The sequence below is a fragment of the Rhamphochromis sp. 'chilingali' genome, assembly GCF_963969265.1.
Source record: "Rhamphochromis sp. 'chilingali' genome assembly, chromosome: 8".
NCBI lineage: Eukaryota > Metazoa > Chordata > Actinopteri > Cichliformes > Cichlidae > Rhamphochromis > Rhamphochromis sp. 'chilingali'.
In genome coordinates, this window is record NC_137935.1 from 17,861,196 (window position 1) to 17,880,597 (window position 19,402).

At 41.3% G+C, this 19,402-nt stretch overlaps 1 protein-coding gene across 1 annotated transcript; it reads left to right on the forward strand.

The window, feature by feature from the left end:
* Positions 1 to 260: 260 nt before the first annotated feature.
* egln2 (egl-9 family hypoxia-inducible factor 2) lies at positions 261 to 13,703 on the forward strand. The gene is made up of 6 exons (XM_080890000.1): positions 261 to 539; positions 1,231 to 2,698; positions 10,568 to 10,687; positions 10,899 to 11,035; positions 11,862 to 11,929; positions 12,045 to 13,703. The coding sequence occupies exons 2-6, from the start codon at positions 1,469 to 1,471 to the stop codon at positions 12,095 to 12,097; spliced, it is 1,608 nt and encodes a 535-aa protein (XP_080746126.1). The 5' UTR covers positions 261 to 539; positions 1,231 to 1,468; the 3' UTR covers positions 12,098 to 13,703.
* The last annotated feature ends 5,699 nt before the right edge of the window (positions 13,704 to 19,402 follow it).

Below are 19,402 nucleotides of genomic sequence, written 5' to 3' on the forward strand. Positions count from 1 at the left end.
ATACTTTCGAGTCAACTTTTCAACATTCTGGTATTGTTTAAATAAATATTAAAATCTTTGAATAACATAAACGCATTATTTTCTATAGTATTTTTCTTTCCTCTCACGGGCGGTTTATGTTATTGCTGCTGTAGGTCGGCTATAGTAGCAAGTAGTCACATGGCCGGCCTGCATGCATGTAAACGGCAGTTGGAGCGAGACACAGAGAGAGAGAGAGAGAGCTGTGGGAGGAGGCGAAAGAGAGTAGGGGTGGGGGGAGGCAGACACAAACTGGGGGCGCTCACCGACACAACGGGGAGCGCTTTTTTTGGGTGTTTTGAGGGCGCCTGGCGGATCTCCGGGCTCCTCTTTTCGCCCCTCCGCCCGGTTTAATGTGTCAGGCCGCCGTTGGCTGCCCTCGCCACCTGGATATTATTTATAACCGACAAGAAAATTGGATGGGACGGACGCACGAGCTAGACAATCCCGGAAATAACATGCGTACTCTCAGCCTGTCACGTACGCTCGCCGAGGATTTGCATTGCTGTAGGCTGCCGTAGGTAAGCAGTGGATTGTGCTTTCCCGGCGAGAAATTTCAACGCTTTTAGACCCCATAACCTGCATATTTAACTTATTTAATACTCTGTGGGACGTTTTTCTTTTTTAATGGCGTTCAATAAACCAGTTTAGTCTTTCACTCTTTTTTTCAAGGGGCACTTAACAATAGTGGTGCTGCTAAGTTGGTAATGAATGGCAGACAAAGACGAAATATAAATAATTTAATTGGTGTTTCGCCAAAATTTAATACACTTCACGATGTCGAAGCTTATATTGAAAGCTCCTTTTATAGTGCTCATTTTATCCTATATTATATTTTTATTATTTTCGTGTCCATTGTCAAAGTGGTATAGCCCAACTGTGTGTAAAAGTGACTTGTTTTGACCTTCCTTCTTTGTAATGACTAAAATCTGGGTATAAAGCTGCAGTAAATATTAGCCTGCACATTTTTTCATTTTCTTTACACTGATGGCATATGCTTAGGATTGTATTTTTAAAAATGTATAGGCTGCACTGTTTTCTTGCTCCCACTTAAAAAATACTACGAGTAGGCCTATATACCGCATATATAGCCCAAACTAGGAGTTTGTTGCACCACATAAATATTAGGAATTATTTACATCAGCTCGCTGTGACAGGTGGTCTTCACTGTGCTATTAATAGGTCTAAAGTGTATCGTTTTGCTCTTCACAGAAATGCCCAACACACTCCCAGAATGTATATATAAGACACGGAGACAAACAAACACGCTGCTTCAGAGTATTTAAACCGGAGAAATGGGAGGAATCAAAGGCAGCAGAGGAGGACTTAGTCATGAAACTTCCATCGGTTGCGCCAGGGATCTTCTCCCCCAGAGAGAGCAGCAGCGGCTCAGCTAGAAAATGAGTCGAGGACGTGAAGTACGTGCGCATCCAGCAGATGACGAGATGAAATGGAGAGTTTGGAACAGACGGACCTTGTAAACCCAGCCCGCGGATCCGTCGCAGTTTCACACAAGCAGGACAGAGGAGCGAACAGCAGGCAGTTTGTCAGCGGACCGACAGAGATTCACCACACGCACCGGACGGACATGGGGCTTAATGGCTTATGTGCGGCGCCGGTCGGCAGTCCAACCGCGGCGGAGTTGCTCGCGGATCTAGCCTCTCAGACTGACTCCCCGGGAATCACCACCCCAACGAAGCAATGCAAAACCGGCGTGCCGCTCTACAACGGCGGGGTGGTGTCGCCTTCTGCAACTGTAGAGGGCAACCACTCAGGCGTTTTGGCTCAGACGCCAAATGGTTACCCTGCCCAAGTAACGGGGGTGGAGGGGCAAACGGAGGGCCCCGGGTACCCCCTCACCAGCAGAGCCTGCCTGATGGAGAACGGGGACTGGACTGCTCATGAGAAGCACCCGTCAGTAATGCGGAGACTCAATGGTGACTTAAAAACCAGACAGGCACAACAGCAGAAAAAGAGATGTGGGGAGAATCGGGAGATTGGGCCAGAGACTGTTAGCAGCCAGAGCGTGGGGTCACCTGGACCAGGAGGTTCTATGGACCCAGTATTCGCTTCAGGGGACTCAGACTGGAAGCGGAGAAGGTTGGTAGAGGGAGGCGTTGCAATCAAATCCACAGAAACCAGCAGAGTGGCTCGAGCAGTCGCCCCTCTCTCAGTTGCTGTCAACTGTGGCAACAGTTCCCATTCCAACCAGTTGGCTTCCTTAACCCACGCTGCCCCTCATAATAATCAGCACAGTGGGCACAGTAAGGTGGCTTCTTCAGGCCTTTCAGCTACACCCGGGGTACATGCTGCCCGTAACCCACCACTTCCTGCAGGGACTGGCTGGTCAGCAGAGCGCATAGCCAAGCAGTACATCGTCCCTTGCATGACGTATTATGGGATTTGTGTAAAGGACAACTTCCTGGGCTCCCAGCTGGGCGACAGAGTCCTGGAAGAGGTGGAGACTCTAAATCAGAATGGGAAGTTTCGCGGTGGGCAGCTGGTGAGCCAGAAGAACATTCCCTCCCTTAACATCAGGGGCGACCAGATCGCCTGGGTGGAGGGGAAAGAGCCCGGGTGCGAGAACATTGGAGTGCTGATGGCTCACATAGATGAGGCCGTCATGTACAGCTCTGCCAATGGACAGCTTGGGAACTGTGTCATCAACGGACGCACTAAGGTGAGAGGAGTGGGGGAGGGGGGTGCGGGTGAGAGGTTTTAAAAGAAACGTGCCAGAGAAAACGGAGGACAATAAAGGATGCCAGAGTAGAGCGTCAGTCTGACCTCATTCAAATTGTGCTAGGCTGTCTTGTCTGCCCTGCTTTACCTTCTATAATGCCGACATGTGGGTAGGCAAACACACACCATCGCACCACATGGGGAGAGTGCGCAGGGCTCCTGCTGATAGGATGTCAAGATGAGCCCTGTGTTTGTGGCACATGCGAGAGGGAGGGGCTGCAGTCCTACTCGCACTAGGTTTAGGCCTGCCGAAGTTTATCTCCCCGTCCTAGTCCCTGCCTTCATACCTCTGGCACCCTAAAGAAGAAGAAAACAAACTCGGGGCTGTATCTCCTCCTGCCATCGCTTTATCTCTGCCAGAATTTTCTATCATCACTTTGACCCACACAAACATGGCACAGGCATGGCAGAGGAGTGTTTGTTTTCATTTCCCTTATCTTATATCTCATGCCATTTTTTCCCCCCTTATTTTACTTTAGCATCACTACGTGACCCAGTTTTTCCATTGATATTTTTCAGACACAGTGCACAATTATCAGAGTGCGGCCCTCAGGAATGAGCCCCAAAATTACAAAATACTTCCCCAATAGTTTGGGAAAAACATTGTAGAAGAGCAAAGAAAAAAAAAGAATTGAACTTTGTTAGTCTTTTTCCATGTGTTTATCTCTGTGTATATCTGTTAGGGGCACTGTATGCTCTCCCCCCTGTCTGTGTTTTACACGCCAGTCTGGGCTGGGGGTTTTTTCCCTTTGTTTTTTTTTGTTTTTTTTACTCCTGTTGAAATGCGCAACCTGTTTTATGTGGAAAAGACGTCCAGGATGGCTCTTGATGTTGATCAAATGTGATCTGATCTGAAAAAATAGACACATTAGTGCTCCGCATTGGAAAGCTGTTGCCTGCAAGCTGGCAACCACACAAGTCTTTGCAGCGGTGTAGCAAATTAGCCAGCATTTATCTTTATGTCTATGCAAAATACAACACACAGATGTAAAAAGTTGCTTGAAACCATGTCAAACAACTGTTTTGTTGTTTGACATAATAAAACATGGATGGATGGATATTCTTTTTTCACCTCTATTTCCATAGTGCTTCCTTCACAACCTTGCTAACTCTGCTCAACTGCACATAGCACCCTGCCCTAAATGCATGTCTTACCATTTACGTCAGCTTGAGACTGTGTTTAAACGAGGTCTGTTGTGCTTATCTCACTGCAGCCGCCTTTGCTCCCTTAGACTTGGGCCGACAGCGCTGCTTCAGTAAAGTGAAGCCACTTTAACATAATGCCTGAGCAGAGCTGTGTAAGGGTAACACATGCCCAGTTTTCCACAATTACCCCCATCCCTGCACTTCAGAGTGCAAAAACGGTAACAGTAAGGTCTTGTGCATTGCTGTTGAATGGCATTCTGCCGTGTAGCCTGTCTCACATTAGAAAACACTCTTTATCTTTTGACACTTTAAGCTGCAGCTTACTTTCATGACAGAAGTGGATTTATCTTTGAAGTCAATAACGCATCGAAGGTGTTACTTCGATCTTGAAAACAACAACAACAACAAAAGAGCAAACACTTAACCCTGGAAACAGTATGCAAATCTTCAATGCAGAACTTTAACGCTGTAAATGTAAAATGTGCTGATTCCAGTTTCTGCAGTGCCATGAAATTAGGAGGACAGTGAGTCAATCTTGGTTGATTATTAGATCCCACTGTTTTATTGTGAAGGATAATACATCCTTCACAATGTATTGTGTTAACTTTTACCTACTTGGTCATCTATTCTCTCTTAGATGGGATAACAAACCGAGTGACCCCTTGGTGAAAATGTTCGAGACCTAAACGGCAGTTGTTCCCAGGCCAAAATCACATTGTGCGCTCTTGGTGCATAAAAATAAAAGGAAAAGGTCCGTGCCGCATAGTACAAAATGTCCTGACGGGGTGTTTGTGTGGATTAGTGCGAGAGACAGCATTGCAATAGGTGCAATTGTGGAGTGAGCATGAAAGAAAGAGGAAGTGATAAGGAAAGGAAAAGAGGCAGTACAGAATACAGATACATGGAAGGGGCACCGTGTGGGTACTGTGGGGTACGTCCTCTCGTCTCATTGTCCAGAGTGCACTTGTATTTTTCCTTCTTCTTGGTGTTCTGCTCTTCTTCTCGTCTTTTCCTTTTCTCCACATTTTCATTTCCCATGTCCTTTACTCCCTTTCTCCTTTCCCGTTTTATCAAGCCCCTTATTTGCTACTTGGGCAAAATATTTCCCTGCCGTTACCTTGGTAACAGGCCCATACAGAGTAGAGCTGCGCATTGTGTATGAAAGAGATGAGGAGAGGAAAAAGAGGGCCTGGCAATGCCCAAAATAATGCCGCACCAGCAGTAAGTAGCACTTTTTTCCCCCAAGCCTGTCTACTGTTAGTCAGCAGAAGGCCGGTTTCGCTGCCTGTGAGAACGTGGGGGTGGGAAGGCAAGGATTATAGTGTTAACAAAAGGAATGGTAATGTAGTTTACATGACCCAAGGTGATACTGGGAAAGTCTCAAAGATAAGGGATGGGTTAGAGGAGATGTGAACGTGCAGTGGATCAGGGGGTAAAGGGAAGACAGTGATGAGTAAGCGAGAAAGGGCGATGCAGCAGAAGCTTGGCATATTAGGACTGTCTGTCTTCTGCAGTAAAGTGTCCTTAGATGCCCCTCCTAGAGCTCAGCAGTGCCACCGTGCAGGCAGGAGCCAGAAGTCATATACTAACACGCAGGCTAGTCACTGAGTTCCTAGCATGGATGGATGAATGGTTGGATTTTCAGTTTTTAAATCAATTTAATTTCCTTTCAGATAATCTATGGTAAATAGAACCAGATTTTAGTTTTAACAGTTAACATTTGGTTTCCCTTTGATGACAAGTTGGTGTTTATAAGGACGCTCGCCTATCATTTTGAATGCATCTTAATGTGATGTTATGCAAGGTCCACTACTCTAAAGGACCCAGGCTTGGTGCATAATATGTGGAGCTGCTAATTTTTTATTTAAAAAAAAGAAATAGTGTATCGTGTACATGCAAATGCTAACACCTACAGAAATAGTCGTTTGACTGTGTTGCTTAGGCTAATATTCAGGGCTGACTCATACATAATGAGTGCAACTGTGGCTATAGTGTGACTGACTCATAAGGGCACAGCCTATGATCTCACCATTTTTTTTTTTTTTTTTTTTTTTGGTTTCCTTTGTGTTATGTTCACACAACCCCGAGTAATATACTGTTAACACTAGAGGCTGTTTATTATATTTGAATTTGATTGTGTTTCTAACCATTTATATCTTGTCATGCGGCAATGTCTCCAAATGCGATAGTGCTGTGTTGATGTGATTCAGCTTTAGAGGCTCACATTTTGTAACCTTAATGACAAATTTGTTTTGTTTTTTTTAATTAGGCGAGGGAAAGAGGGGTCTACCGCCTCTTTCAAAACACTCACAGAGTTGCAGTGAATCCAGAGCCTGGGCATGTTAGCAGATATTGGCTATTCTTGAATGGGAGAGTGACACTCACTTGGATCACAGTATTGCTGGTTACGATATGCTGCTAGGGAACAATTATAGAGTTATTGTTTGAACTCACCTAGTCCAAGTCACACCCCTTCTCACACACTCTAAAACCATCCTTCAGCTTATATGAGCAGCAAACTAGATGTGAATCTGGCTAAGCAGCGGGCCGTGACATCAAACTGGAAGGACGGCAGAGATATGAGCTGGGAGTGGCAGAGCAGTTCAGCCTTATTCCGTTTTATTCACCCGGGCTCTTATCTCATTCTCAATTTGGAAGAAATTAATAATCTCTTTTTCTGCCTTATATGAAATCTCCTGCTCTCCCGGCTGCTTCTGAGTAATCAGTTTTGAAAATGGAGCAAAAATACTGTGCTGCTTGACAGTTAGTGACTCAGCAGGTCTCAACTGTGGAATTGAAAAAGATTTGTTTTACCGAAGAGTCCTTGAGCAGCTCCAAAACATTCACCATCAAGGACTTGTTGACTTTGATTCACGTTTTCCATTCATCCGAAAGGGCTCAGGGCTGCCACACGGCAAAATGTGGTGGAGATTGAGGACTTCTTTTGGCCTGCTAACACACTTCTCTTATGTTTTCATAGCATAGAGTTTGGGAGACATGCACAAGGCTTGTGGGATCCGCAGGGGACTTTAAAATAGTAATGTTTGCAATCGTAAGGAGTAACCGATCTGTGCAGTCTATATCTGTTGCAGCAGATGAGTAATATGACTCAAAGAGGATTTTAAAACAGTTTACTTGAAGGTTAACGAATCCTGAAATGTTTATAGAAACATAACTACCACCAAAACCCAGACTGAAAACTTTTTGTTTCTGAAATTCTCCTTAGCGTTTGGAGTCATCACAGTCAACTTGCAACATTTTCGCTGCTGTGCGTCACACGCATAAAAATGCCTTCCCTCTCTTTTACTCGATCACCTTGGCAAACGGCAATGCCTGTATTTGTTCAGCCACCCCCTCACCCAGCCCCACCCCCCACCTCCACCATAATTCCCTTTATCTGAATATGCATGTGGCATTGGAGTTTATTTTTGTTCTCCTCCAGAACAGCTTGTTCTGCCTGCCTGCCCGTCACCTGGGTATCTACCCAGAGCTGCCATTAGAGCATTAATGCTGGTCCCGGGCAGGCATGTGGTTGGTGCAAGTTAGACTTGAACTTACTGAGGGGAGAGATGAGGAGGTGAGGAGGGCCAGAAATGACAGATAGGATCAATTTGTGCTGTTTAGCTGACCGAGTATTGTGTCTGTGGGTGTCTTTGCAACTGACAGGTGTAGACTGATGCAATGTGGATGTATATGAAACTTATTTGAATATTATCGTTGTGTTAGAAAACTTTTTTTTTTTTCACCTCAGGTAGGTTTAAAGTAAAAAATAATAATAAAATAAAACAATAACTCATCTTCTAAATTATATACCCTTCTTGTGTACGCTTTGATAGCCACAGTGTATCAGTGTGCGTTTAATGTGTTTATGCTTCAGGGCTAGGCCTGAGGTGCCTGATGCGGCATATCACATGTTAATTGTGGTTAATTACAGCTGTTAAGACAGTTTGTGGGCATTTATGGGGGAAACCATACTTCCTCGAATACATGCACACCCAAAATATTTACACTCATTGTTAAAAAAATCAAATTTGTCATTGAGTATCAAAATGTCTGGTATGCCATTTTCCCGTTCTCAATAGCTGCGATTCAGATGATCACTAACTGCCTACCAGAATCCACTCTGCTTCAAAGATAGCTGCCATTAAAATAAAACTACTTATAAAAATTATACTCATAAGTATTCTAAACCTGAATAGTTTCCTTTTTGAATTAAGTCAAAACCAAAGTATACCTTTATACAGTTTGCTGTCTGTTTAATGACAGAGTGCATATTTATCCTTTGCACAACAGAGCAGCTTCTTGTCTGCACAAAAGGGCACGTACCCCCACAAGACCGATCAGCTGTTATCACTGTGGTACAAGGTCAGCAGCAGAAGGTAATATGTGAACTTGACAGTGACAGCAGGGTGCTAAAAGTAGACTCCTGTCTGGTATTTTCTTCTTCTTGTCACTGTTTGGCATGAAGATGTTGCCAAGTCAACAAGTAGAGGTCCTAAGGGTTAGCACATCAAAACAAACGATCAGTTGTTCAAAAAAAGCCGAAAATGACCAATTATAAGGCAAACTTTTTCTTTTTTTTTTTTACACTCCTCAGCCGTAAAAGGCTGACGGGCTATTGTCACTTCACTGGATGGGTGGCTTGGACAACTTAGTTTATGACTGCGATAGAATTCACAGAATTAGAGGCGTCATAGGAGCTTATACTGATGCCATAAGTATGTCTACTGCACGTCATGGATAAGTTTGAATATCAGTGACCTCAACCCCAAAGAGTCAGAGGTCATATTTTTCTGAAAATCTTGTAAATGCAATAACTAAAAAAGGAAGTCACCTAAGATTTTCAAATAGATACTTTAGGTCTATCTATTAAAAATCTCGGACAGGTTTGAATCTCACTGATCTCGATCTCAAGGTCAGAGGTCAGGTTTTCTTAAAAAATAAAAATATCTTGTGAATGCAATAACTCATGAACAAGGCGACGTATGGTTTTGAAAACAATGCCATTGGTACATCTAATAGAAATCTCAAGACGAGTTCTAATCCTGGTGACCTTGACATCAAAGTCAAAATAACCCAAGAGAGTGCCTGGTTCTCCTGGAAATTTGTAAAAGGGTGTTGTTGTTGTTGTTGTTGTTGTTGTTGTTGTTGTTGTTTTTTTTTCTCTTCCCACTGTCATCGAGTACTTGCTCATAGGGGTCATCTGATTGTTGGGAGCTTTTTCTGTATTATTGTAGGGACTCTGTTGAAATAAATTCTAAGTAAAGCGACACTTCTGATGATCATAAGCAACACACCCAAATATCCGTTTTTCATTTTGTACAATTAGTCTGCTCATTTTGACATGGACACCGTTTGGCAGTCTGAGTCGAGAAGAAGAGGTCTAGAGGTTAATGAGCGCTAACTCTGAGCACTGGTCAGTAATGAGAGCAGACAATTGTTGCCAAGCAGAGTCACACAATCAAGCTCACTTTTCTATGAAGCCCAGCAAGAGGAGCAGGAAAGCATGCATCAAAGCTCTCCTCCACAAAGTGTTACAGTCACTTTTGAGTTTCACAAACAACACTAGGGCAGGTGTGTTTGTCTTAGAAATCTATGTGAGCAGGCTTTCATTTCCTAAGGGTACAAGTTGCACACTGTAGTACAAGAACTTAAACGATAGCATCAGCTGAGTTAAATCAATACTGCGGCATTGCAGAAGCTGTTAGCAATGAATAATAGTATTGCTCAGCTGAGCTAAAGTGATGCGCTGACTCGTATTGTAAGCTTTGCTTCCCATGCAGAACAGTATAAGTCAAGACAATGACAGTATCTTCTTCTGTTGTCAACCTGGAGAGATAATAATGAAATCGTTACTTTACACGCTGCCAAATGCATCAGCCACAATCTCCGCTAGCAAAAGCTGATGTCAGTGAGTAAGTGAATCAGCTATAGATTTTTCATATATTGAGGAGACTTAAAGCCAGAGGAGACAGTTTGGAAAGTTACTGAAGCACAAATATGCCCCAGTTAATCTGAAGAATATGTCACACAGCCTTGTATGTATCATATTTTGGCACAGCTCTATTTTTTAGCCTACAGCCACGTGGCCCTGTAGTGGCCCTCGTCTGGAATGCGCATTGAACGAAGGACTTTTCACGCAGGTCTCAGTTCCCTCTGTCTCCCCAGAGAAAGCAGTGCTCTCCTGCTTCACAGCCTCCAACTCTCAGACGTCAAGCAGGGGAAATACCAGCGTGAAACCATTGTTTGCAGATCGTTTCTTTGCTGAACTCTGACATATTTCTTTGCTTTACTGCGCTGCCCACTTAATAACACTATGGAAAATATTAAATATTCAAATAGTTCTCGTGTGTGTGTGTATATGTGTATAGATAGATAGATAGATAGATAGATAGATAGATAGATAGATATGGTGGTGTGGTTTACTGCAGAGGGTTCGAAAAGCCAAATGTGAGAGATGATTAGAGCAGGAGATGAGGAGGAGGGTAGCTGCATCATTCCTGCACTGCATCACTCGTATCTTCTACTAGTGCCGACCTTTCAAACAGTCCTGCCTCTACGTTACAAATATGGCTGAAGAATAAAAATCAAAAGTTAACTCTGTGTTTTTTGTTATAATGGTGTATCAAGTTATAACTAATGATCCCATTTCTTCTGTTTTTAGGCCATGGTTGCCTGTTACCCAGGTAACGGGGCAGGGTACGTGCGCCACATTGACAACCCTAACGGTGATGGACGGTGCATCACCTGTATCTACTATCTTAACAAGAACTGGGATGCCAAGGTACATTTTTTTCCACTATTTGTTTCACTCAGTTGAAATGAGAAAAACAAGTTAATCATCATTAGTTTATATGTGCATCTAATGTTATTGCATTATTATTATTATTATTATTATTTTGTATTTGGTAACCCGGGTAAACCCTCAGGGATTCGCATTATGTACTTTGGAAATAAGTATTTCTGTTTCTGTTATGCATTTGTCTTGTTTGTAGAAACAAGGTGGGTTGCTGCAGATCTATCCTGAAGGCAAAAATGTGGTAGCCAAAGTTGAACCTCTCTTCGACCGGCTGCTCATCTTCTGGTCTGACCGCAGGAACCCACATGAAGTTAGGCCAGCCTACTCAACTCGGTTAGTAACACGTGCACATTAATTCATGTAAAATCATGCAATGGGTTATTGGCAGCTAACTGTCTTCTGTTGCTCAGTTCTATAAGTACATCATAATTAACATACAGTTTAGGCTTTTTGTGCAGAAACCAATATATGTTTTTATCAAAACTATTCCAGCAGGTTAAAAAAAGATTACATTTATATTTTCCCTTCGCTCCCCTCTCTCTATTCTCATTTTACTTCAGCGTGGTCATTGTCGGTGTCTTTCTACAGTTGATTACGTGTGTGTATAGAAAACTGGGTTTCACATGGGTTGAAGTTTCCTTGATGCTCACACGAGATAATTCGGACCCACTTTACAGACCGACGTAAGCGTTTGCATGTTTACAAGGTCACGTGGCACGTAGCCTTTTACTCTCCCATCTCCTCTCCTCTGCGTCTTGACTGCTGGGGGGCGAGGTGGGGCCGGAGGCAGGAAATATGTGTTTCCTGAGGAGGTCGGTGGGAGGGAGTGGGGAGGAAGGTTCGATTGCAGGACTCGTGCTGGAAAGGCAAAGACATGAGAGACAGGAATAAACAATACAGCCCCACAGGAGAGATGAGAAACAGCAAGAATTAACCCTATGCTGCCTGTGACGTCTGCGGCCTGGTCGACTTTAGTTTTTATTTGTTTCTTTTGTGACATTGTGACTGTTACGACCATTGTGTTCCTGCTTTATCAATTTATAAAATTCACCGACAATGTCTCTTTTTCTTCTTCTTTTTCCCCCCTTTTTGAGCCATAGTTCTTTGTCCATAAAAAGATGAGCTTTTATTCTTATTTCAGCCTTTTTGTCTCTTGCAGCTATGCCATCACAGTCTGGTACTTTGATGCCAAAGAGAGAGCAGAGGCTAAAGAGAAATACCGATTGGGTGAGTTTTCTGTTTTTACTCTTCTTGGTTGTGAGCAGCGTTACTTCTTGTTTCATTTGGTGTAATTTGTTGCTGCATGACGATTAATATGCCTTTTCTGTTCTTGCATCCATAGCAACAGGACAGAAAGGTGTTCAAGTGCCTGTCACTCAAAACAGCAGGATATAAATCTCATCTAGTGACTGGAGAGCACTCTCAGAGCATTACGTGCCTTCCTTAACTGTTAATGGACATTGTGATCATTAAGAGAGATGCCGTTAAGCTATTCATCACCGCAGCTCTTCAAGTGTCGGCTGTCAGAGTCACATCACAGCTTGTGATGTAATATTTTTGCTGCCCTATGACCGGGCTGCTGAAACGTAGAGCACAGCGAGCAGGATTGTATGGCAAAGGTCATATTTGCACGTCGTGGCAGAAGAAGAAGGAAAATTACTCGAGCTTCTCACTGAATCGCCTATGAACACAGCAAGCTGAAAAACATTATTGCAGTTTTTGCCTGTTCAGTTATCAGCGGTGTATTGAGATATCAACGTTTTTACTCTGCTCTCGTGTATTTTTTTTCCCAAGCGAAACACAAAGAGCAAAAGTGGTAAATCAATGGAAGCACAGTAGAAATCAATGCCATGAGATTCTTTGCTCCCTCTCGACTGTAAGACAGTGCCCTTGTCTCATGATGTGGGCAAGACAAAAGAAATGGGCCATGACAACGCAAAGAGTGGCTGTCAGCCACGATGCAGTGGACAGCCGCGCCGTGGCACTCATTCGGTCCTGGCTGAAGGACTAAGTCTTGCATGGGGACAGCTCTACACCATAGTTTGACACTGTATAGCACACTATGTAGGGTTCATAACGTGTGGGCTCTTTTGCAACAGCCTCTCAAAAATGTTAGTGCAGTAAAAACACAAATCCAGCATGAACCTTTTTTTTTTTTTCTTTTTTTTTTTTTTAATCTTTAGTAGATACAATGTGTGTGTAACAGATTTTCAAGAAGTAAAGCTGTTCTACATACTTGATGGAGAGTCCTCTGTAAATGACTGAAATTCACAGCTCACATATGAGACAAGAGGCAAGATGTTCACTGACAGTGGACAATACAGGGTTTGAAGAAAGTGTGTGTGTGTGTGTGTGTGTGTGTGTGTGTGTGTGTGTGTGCAGATCCAGCTTGATTCTTAACTGTTCTTAACAAAATGGAAACAACAAGTTACCGTCAGTGTGGATGCTGTTGAACAAATCTACCCACCCCCTTAAAAAAAAAAAAAAGAGGCACACAAAAACAAAAGATGGATAGCAAAAAGAATCAGATGTCTAAGTTAAACTTAGCAGTAATTAACAGAACGATTAATCTCAGTCAGTCTGTGTGCTCGAGACCTTTTCATATACAAAGCACAGAGTAAACATACACTGTATAAATGAACAAACAGCCAGGTGAAAATATTGCCTACTCGTGTGTGGGATTGAGTATTTGTGTGTAAATGTGCACGTGTCCGTCAGATTCCAGTGTCTTGAAGAGGGCTGCAGGTATTCTCTCAGTGTATCTTAGATTGATTGAAGAGAAGGTTGTTTTTTTTTTTTTTAATTAAAAAAAAAAAAAGCACTTTATTGTTTAAAATTGCCATGCGTGAATGATAGAGGGGGAAAACATGATTACAAATGTAGATTAATGACTTTATGCTGTGTATAATATGATTCATTCAAATGCAATAGAAACTAAAACAATGAGAAAGAATGGAAGCTGTCTTTAAAAAAAAAATGTATTTAATTAAAATGTTTCTGTTTTGTACACGAAAATTGTAATTGATCTACTGGGCGGGGGAGAAAAAAAATTCTAACCTGAATTGTAGTTTAACTTGCTTTCTCTTCATCTTAGATGAGAGAGCATCTTCCAGTACATTTTTAAATAAACATGTTTTCCAATGCAGTAATCTCATGTGAACTTTGTAAAGCATTATGACTATAACAAGTGACTTGATCTCCAAATATCGTATAAATGTGTGCTTATATTAAAATAAAATGTCAAGCTCTTTTTTCAATGTTGCACACAATGTTCCAAGGCCAGTTCACCAAAGTGAGTATCTGTCTTTACACAGAGAGCATCAGGAAACCGATAACGTGTCGGTCCTTATGATTCATAATAAAAAATCCTAACTAGCAGGCTCAGTGTTGCAGATTTAAATGTTCATAGGCAAGTTGTTAAGGGTACGCCTGATCCAACAAGCGTCTCTAATTAAAGTTTATTATAAAGCGTCTTTTACAAAGTGCCTGACACCAAAAGAACCTTAAATAGAAGAAAAACGGCTAAACGGATGCTTAAATGGTACAAGGCCAGAGATATGATTACCCAAAGTGTCTTTAGCTAGAGTTTTTTTGTTTGTTTGTTTTTAAAACCTTCTGAAGCAAAATTAGGGGAACAATTAGTGAAAAGGTTTGGGAGCCTCCACCCCAAAACCCCAACCTCCATGTGTTTTAAGTGACTATATGGGACCAGCAGTAGCAAACAAAGGCCTAAGGGACCAGTTGGAAGAGTGGGTCGATAAAAGCTGTGCGATGTACTGGGGTGTGTTACAATTCAAAGCTTTAATAGTTAATATGAAACTGACAGGAAGCCAGTGAATAGATTTTAGAATTTGGGAGATATGAGGCCTTCCCCTTGAATCAGTTAAAAGATGTGCAGCTGCATTTTGGGCAGTTGGCAGTATAAAGATGATTTGTTGAGACGGTTAAATTGAGAGTTTAAATAATTTGAGTAAGAAAAGATAAAAGCATGAACAATTTGATCCAACTCTGCCTTGGAAATAACACACATTAACTTATCAGGGTTCCTTGGATGAAAAAGTGACAGATGAATTATCTTCCTGGCATAACAGTTTGAAGACAGGGAATTGTCCAAGACAACCCCAAAGTTACGTGCAGCACTGTGCGCTCACTTGTTACCTTATTTATAGTTTGGACTTGAGCAATACAGCTCTCCAGTATTTCTGAGGATCTTTCAGGGTTTTTTTCTTCAAACCTAAGGACATGTTTTTCTAAAAGTCTGTCACAAAACATATTTGTTCCCAATTCCTCAGTTGAATCTAATGATAAAACAGTTTAAGTTAACAGAAAAGGAGTAATTCCTTGTGTAATTCCAAACAACTTTTAGCCAAAACCTAGAGATATCTCGGTATGGTGTGCAGTATCTGACACAGGACATAGAGATGCATCTGGCACATCAGGTAATCCTTGTACTGCTCATTGAGGGAATCAGAATAAAAGACCTAAGATCTGCCAAATTACACAGAAAATCAGTGGCAACAGGTCTAATGGAGAGATGAATCCAAATTTGGATTCTGGTTCAAATCCTTGTCAATATATGTATATATATGGAGGAGGTCAGTAGAAAACATGGTGCATTTTTAGCCCATGGTGTTAGGGATCTTATCACAACTGATGACATTGATTGGCATTTTAATGCCAAATACTGTACTGCCAATATAGTAAAAACGTACCATGATAGAAAAACACTATCAGCCATGGACTGACCTCCTCAGAGCCTGATCTCATCTTTACTTTTTTTTCAAATCCTTGAAATTTGAGAACAAAGAAGTGTCTCTATGATGTAGTGGCTAAGACATTCACCCCAGTTTAAGGCTGGGAGGAAACAAATTTAACCTCAGGGGGTCACAAGCTAAGGTACTCCTATTTCCAGTCCAAGCCTGGATAAATGGAAGGGTTGGATGAGGAACTGTGCTGTATGAAATGTGTGGATCCATTTGCTGCGGTGAACCCTTTGGGAAATAAGGGAGCAGCGATGAGGTTGGTATCACAATGTTGTTATAAATTAGAACTTTCATGTGCCATAATATGTTCAGACCAGATATCTACCCCACATGGGGATATGACCCATGAAAACTTACCCCATCCACTTTTTAAAGTTTCTCAGAAAACAGATGTAAGAAAATCCAAGCCTCCAGTGCTTGTTTTTGTTACTCGGGATTCAAAGCCGTTAAATTTCTGCGTCGTTTCTAATGAAACTATTGATATTGATGCTCAAAGTTGATTACAGTGGGAAAAAACAATGATACAGCTTTAAATGTTCTTGAGCTATTGTGCATAATAATCTTTACATCTTATACCGACTATCTCTACATTCACACTAGTGAAATTGTGCATTCAGGGTCACAGTCATTTATACATTACGAGATAAATAAGTGTTTTTTTTTACAAGGATTAAGTAAATTTTTGTAAAAGCTTACGTGTAAAAACCAAAGAAGTGACATTTCCTTAAATATTTTGTTAAAAATGCTCATATAAACGTTCAAGCTCATCTTGAATCCAATCTGTTTTTTAAATCAGACAGAACCTTTGTCAGCCTGTACTTTCAAGTACAGTGATGACTGATAACTACCTTAACCTTTTTTATTTTCTCATTGTCATGAGATTCATTATCATTGTTCAGTGCAATAGCTTCTGTTAACATCCCGAGTACCCTTCACAGAGCTGGAACACACTGTTGCCGGAACATTAGGGGATGCTAATCCCTTTAGATTTTGATATCCTTTGATGTTTTAGTGAGTTTTCATGTAAAAAGCCCAAACATGTGAGAATATCATTTTGAATTTAATACCCTTAGAATCTAAGCTGTGTCAAACAGACCAAACGACAGCAAGTTGTCAGATTCTGTTGCACGTATTCTGGTGTATGATTAAAAGAGTTGGATTTTATTTGATGACATTTCAGCTCCATTAGCTCATCATAGTCACGTGTAAAACACATGACAGATTTTAGGGCTTCACTATTGACATGATACCTGATAGGATCACGGATAACTCAATTTGTTTAATGTAGAAACACAATGAAGGCAAGGAAACAATAGCAACATTTTACATAGGTCATCTTGATCGTTTCGGTTATCGCCCTCACGACAGTGTAACCACGTGATCTGAATAGACTGCCGGCATAACTACCTCCTGCTGTTGGCAGAGAAACCATCCACGGTGCTTATCAATGTTTTTACATAAAAATATTTTATGAATGTAGTACAATCTCACAATCTCTGCTATTATGATCCTAGTTTCTTCCAAATTATCTTGAACAAATGTCAAAAATGAATAGTAAAATGTAACCAAACACTTGCTCAGACAATGCACTTTTATGGCTCTTGTTTCTGTTTGGAAGCACTGTTACAGTTTCCTCTTTCCTCCTACACAGTCCTGGAGGCTCACCTAAACTATGATTTGTACTTTTGTTGTTTGAAATTTTTAAATTCACTGTTGTACAGTGTCCCTTCTGAATGTGTGTGATACTGGATAAGGAAAGATTTAAACCCTACCCCTAATTTTCTGATTAATTGCAACAAAATGTGCTTTATACTATATAACCACATGTCCACACTGTCCTTGCCAGCACCTTATTGTTGGATGTAGATGATTGGTTGTTTTTAATATTCTTACTCATTGCGCATATAGAGAGAATATAGGTTGCAGAGAGAGAGAGAGCCATTATGGAGAGCAAGTAATGCAAAGATTTATTGCAGTCCTGAGTCAAAACCTTTCTTGTCGTGTCTAGAATCTCAGGTTACAAAGCATACCGTTGGAAAAATTTCTGAAGTGACTTTGGGAAAACTCTGTTAAAATCTTGCAGCGTATCAAGTCCTGAAGCCAGATAAGCACCTCCTCATGCAGTGATTGAGCTTAGATATCTATGTCATCTATATGCACCCAATTACTTCTGGGAGGGAAGAAAGCAACACCTATGAACTAAGATCTATGAACTAATGGAACTATTTTGCTTGTTCACAGAGTTTTGTATTTTCTGTTGTTTATTTGCTAAATCTTCAAATTAGCACAGACAGCTTTCCTTGCAGCACTGCCACAGTATTTGTATCTGCTGGTGGGGTTGCTCATGGGTTAAAACAAAACCAAAATAAACCAGAGTAACTTTTTAAGCGTATATTTTACAATGTGACAGCATGTGTTTCAACAGCTTTGTGGCAAACACGTTTATTGCTGTCACATTGTGCCACCTTGTGGTTTATTTCCCTTCACAGACGAACCGTCTACTTGGTTGTAATGTAATGTGTAACCACTAGGTGTCAGCACTTACTATTCAAAGTTTTCATGATGCCAACCTCTCCCTGTAAATGGCGCAATGTGGAGTTTGGCCTGATGTAATCTTCTCTCACAATTTCGCCTTTCCTCTGCCACCTTTGTTTGGTGGAGTGTATTGGCTGTGATCAAACACACCCAGATATATGTAGTACTGATTAAAACAAACTTGGGCCTTTGTGATGACACTGTAAAAGTGTGTAAAAGTGGATTTATAGTAACGATCTGTGCCATGGGTGAGGGATAATTCATAGTAGTACCTTGTAACTGATCACTTTATAGTAAAAACATTGCACATGTGCTACATTATTTGACAGTTTTGACAAATTTAAGCGTTTTCTGTCGGGTTTACCAACACTTCACATGTTCAGTCTAGTAACAGATGTACAATCTGCACAGACAGGGCAGAATATGGTATTAAATATGCACATTTTTTGGGTTCTTGTACTTTATTTTTGTGCTTTGGTTGATGACGTGATTCTCCCAAGCTATTCGTCCTCAACTTTTTGAAAGTTACTGCTGACTCAAAGTGGTCCCTCTCACTGCTTTTATCAGCTGGGATCTCCAGTGCAGGTTTAAGGTAATGACAGCAGTGTTTTGCACTTTGACCCTTTCAAAAGCACGTGTTTTTCTTTCACTTTTGCAAGCTTCAAAATCACTTCATTTGACCCATTACTGTTGTTGTTGTAATGTGATGTTCCACTACTCTGAGAAACTACTTTCCCTTTAATTGTTTTTCTTTACTTTTGCTGGGTTTCACGGTGTCACATTGCACGTCCATGCAAATGTTTTGTTAGTGTCCAGCTGTGTCTTAGCAACCGTATCCCCATATCTCACAAAAATGACTCTTACTTTGAAGTGAATACAGTTCCTGTCAGATATCGTGTATTTTGTTCTTTATCCTTTGAAATACTATAAGTATCAAGAAAACATGGCACATGATTAGAGATCAGACTTCTTATAGTGAGTACACAGTTAACATTTCTGTAGTCTTATGTTCAGTAAAAGCACATGGCTGTGACAAAGCTGTTGGTGGTATCATAAACAGGAAGGAACATGTAAACTGTTCAAATCGTGCTATTTTAAGTGCATGGTGTATTGCCTGCTTTATCTTAATGCTAAGATGTTCCTTTGTCCCTCAGTTTCAAATTAATATATTATAAATATTCCAATCTGATATTTAAAAAGGGGAATTTGCAAGACACAGCAAGAGGGAAATAGGGCGCGACGAAAGCTGGCACTTCACTTGATGAGAAGGGCGAGTACCATTTATGGTGATGATTTACAGTGAATCATTTTTTGTGAGAAAGAGAAAGAAGGAAGTTCAATTCTGGAACAGTTTGTGAGCCGGCATGCCAAACATAAAAATACTTTGCTCTAAATAGCTTTT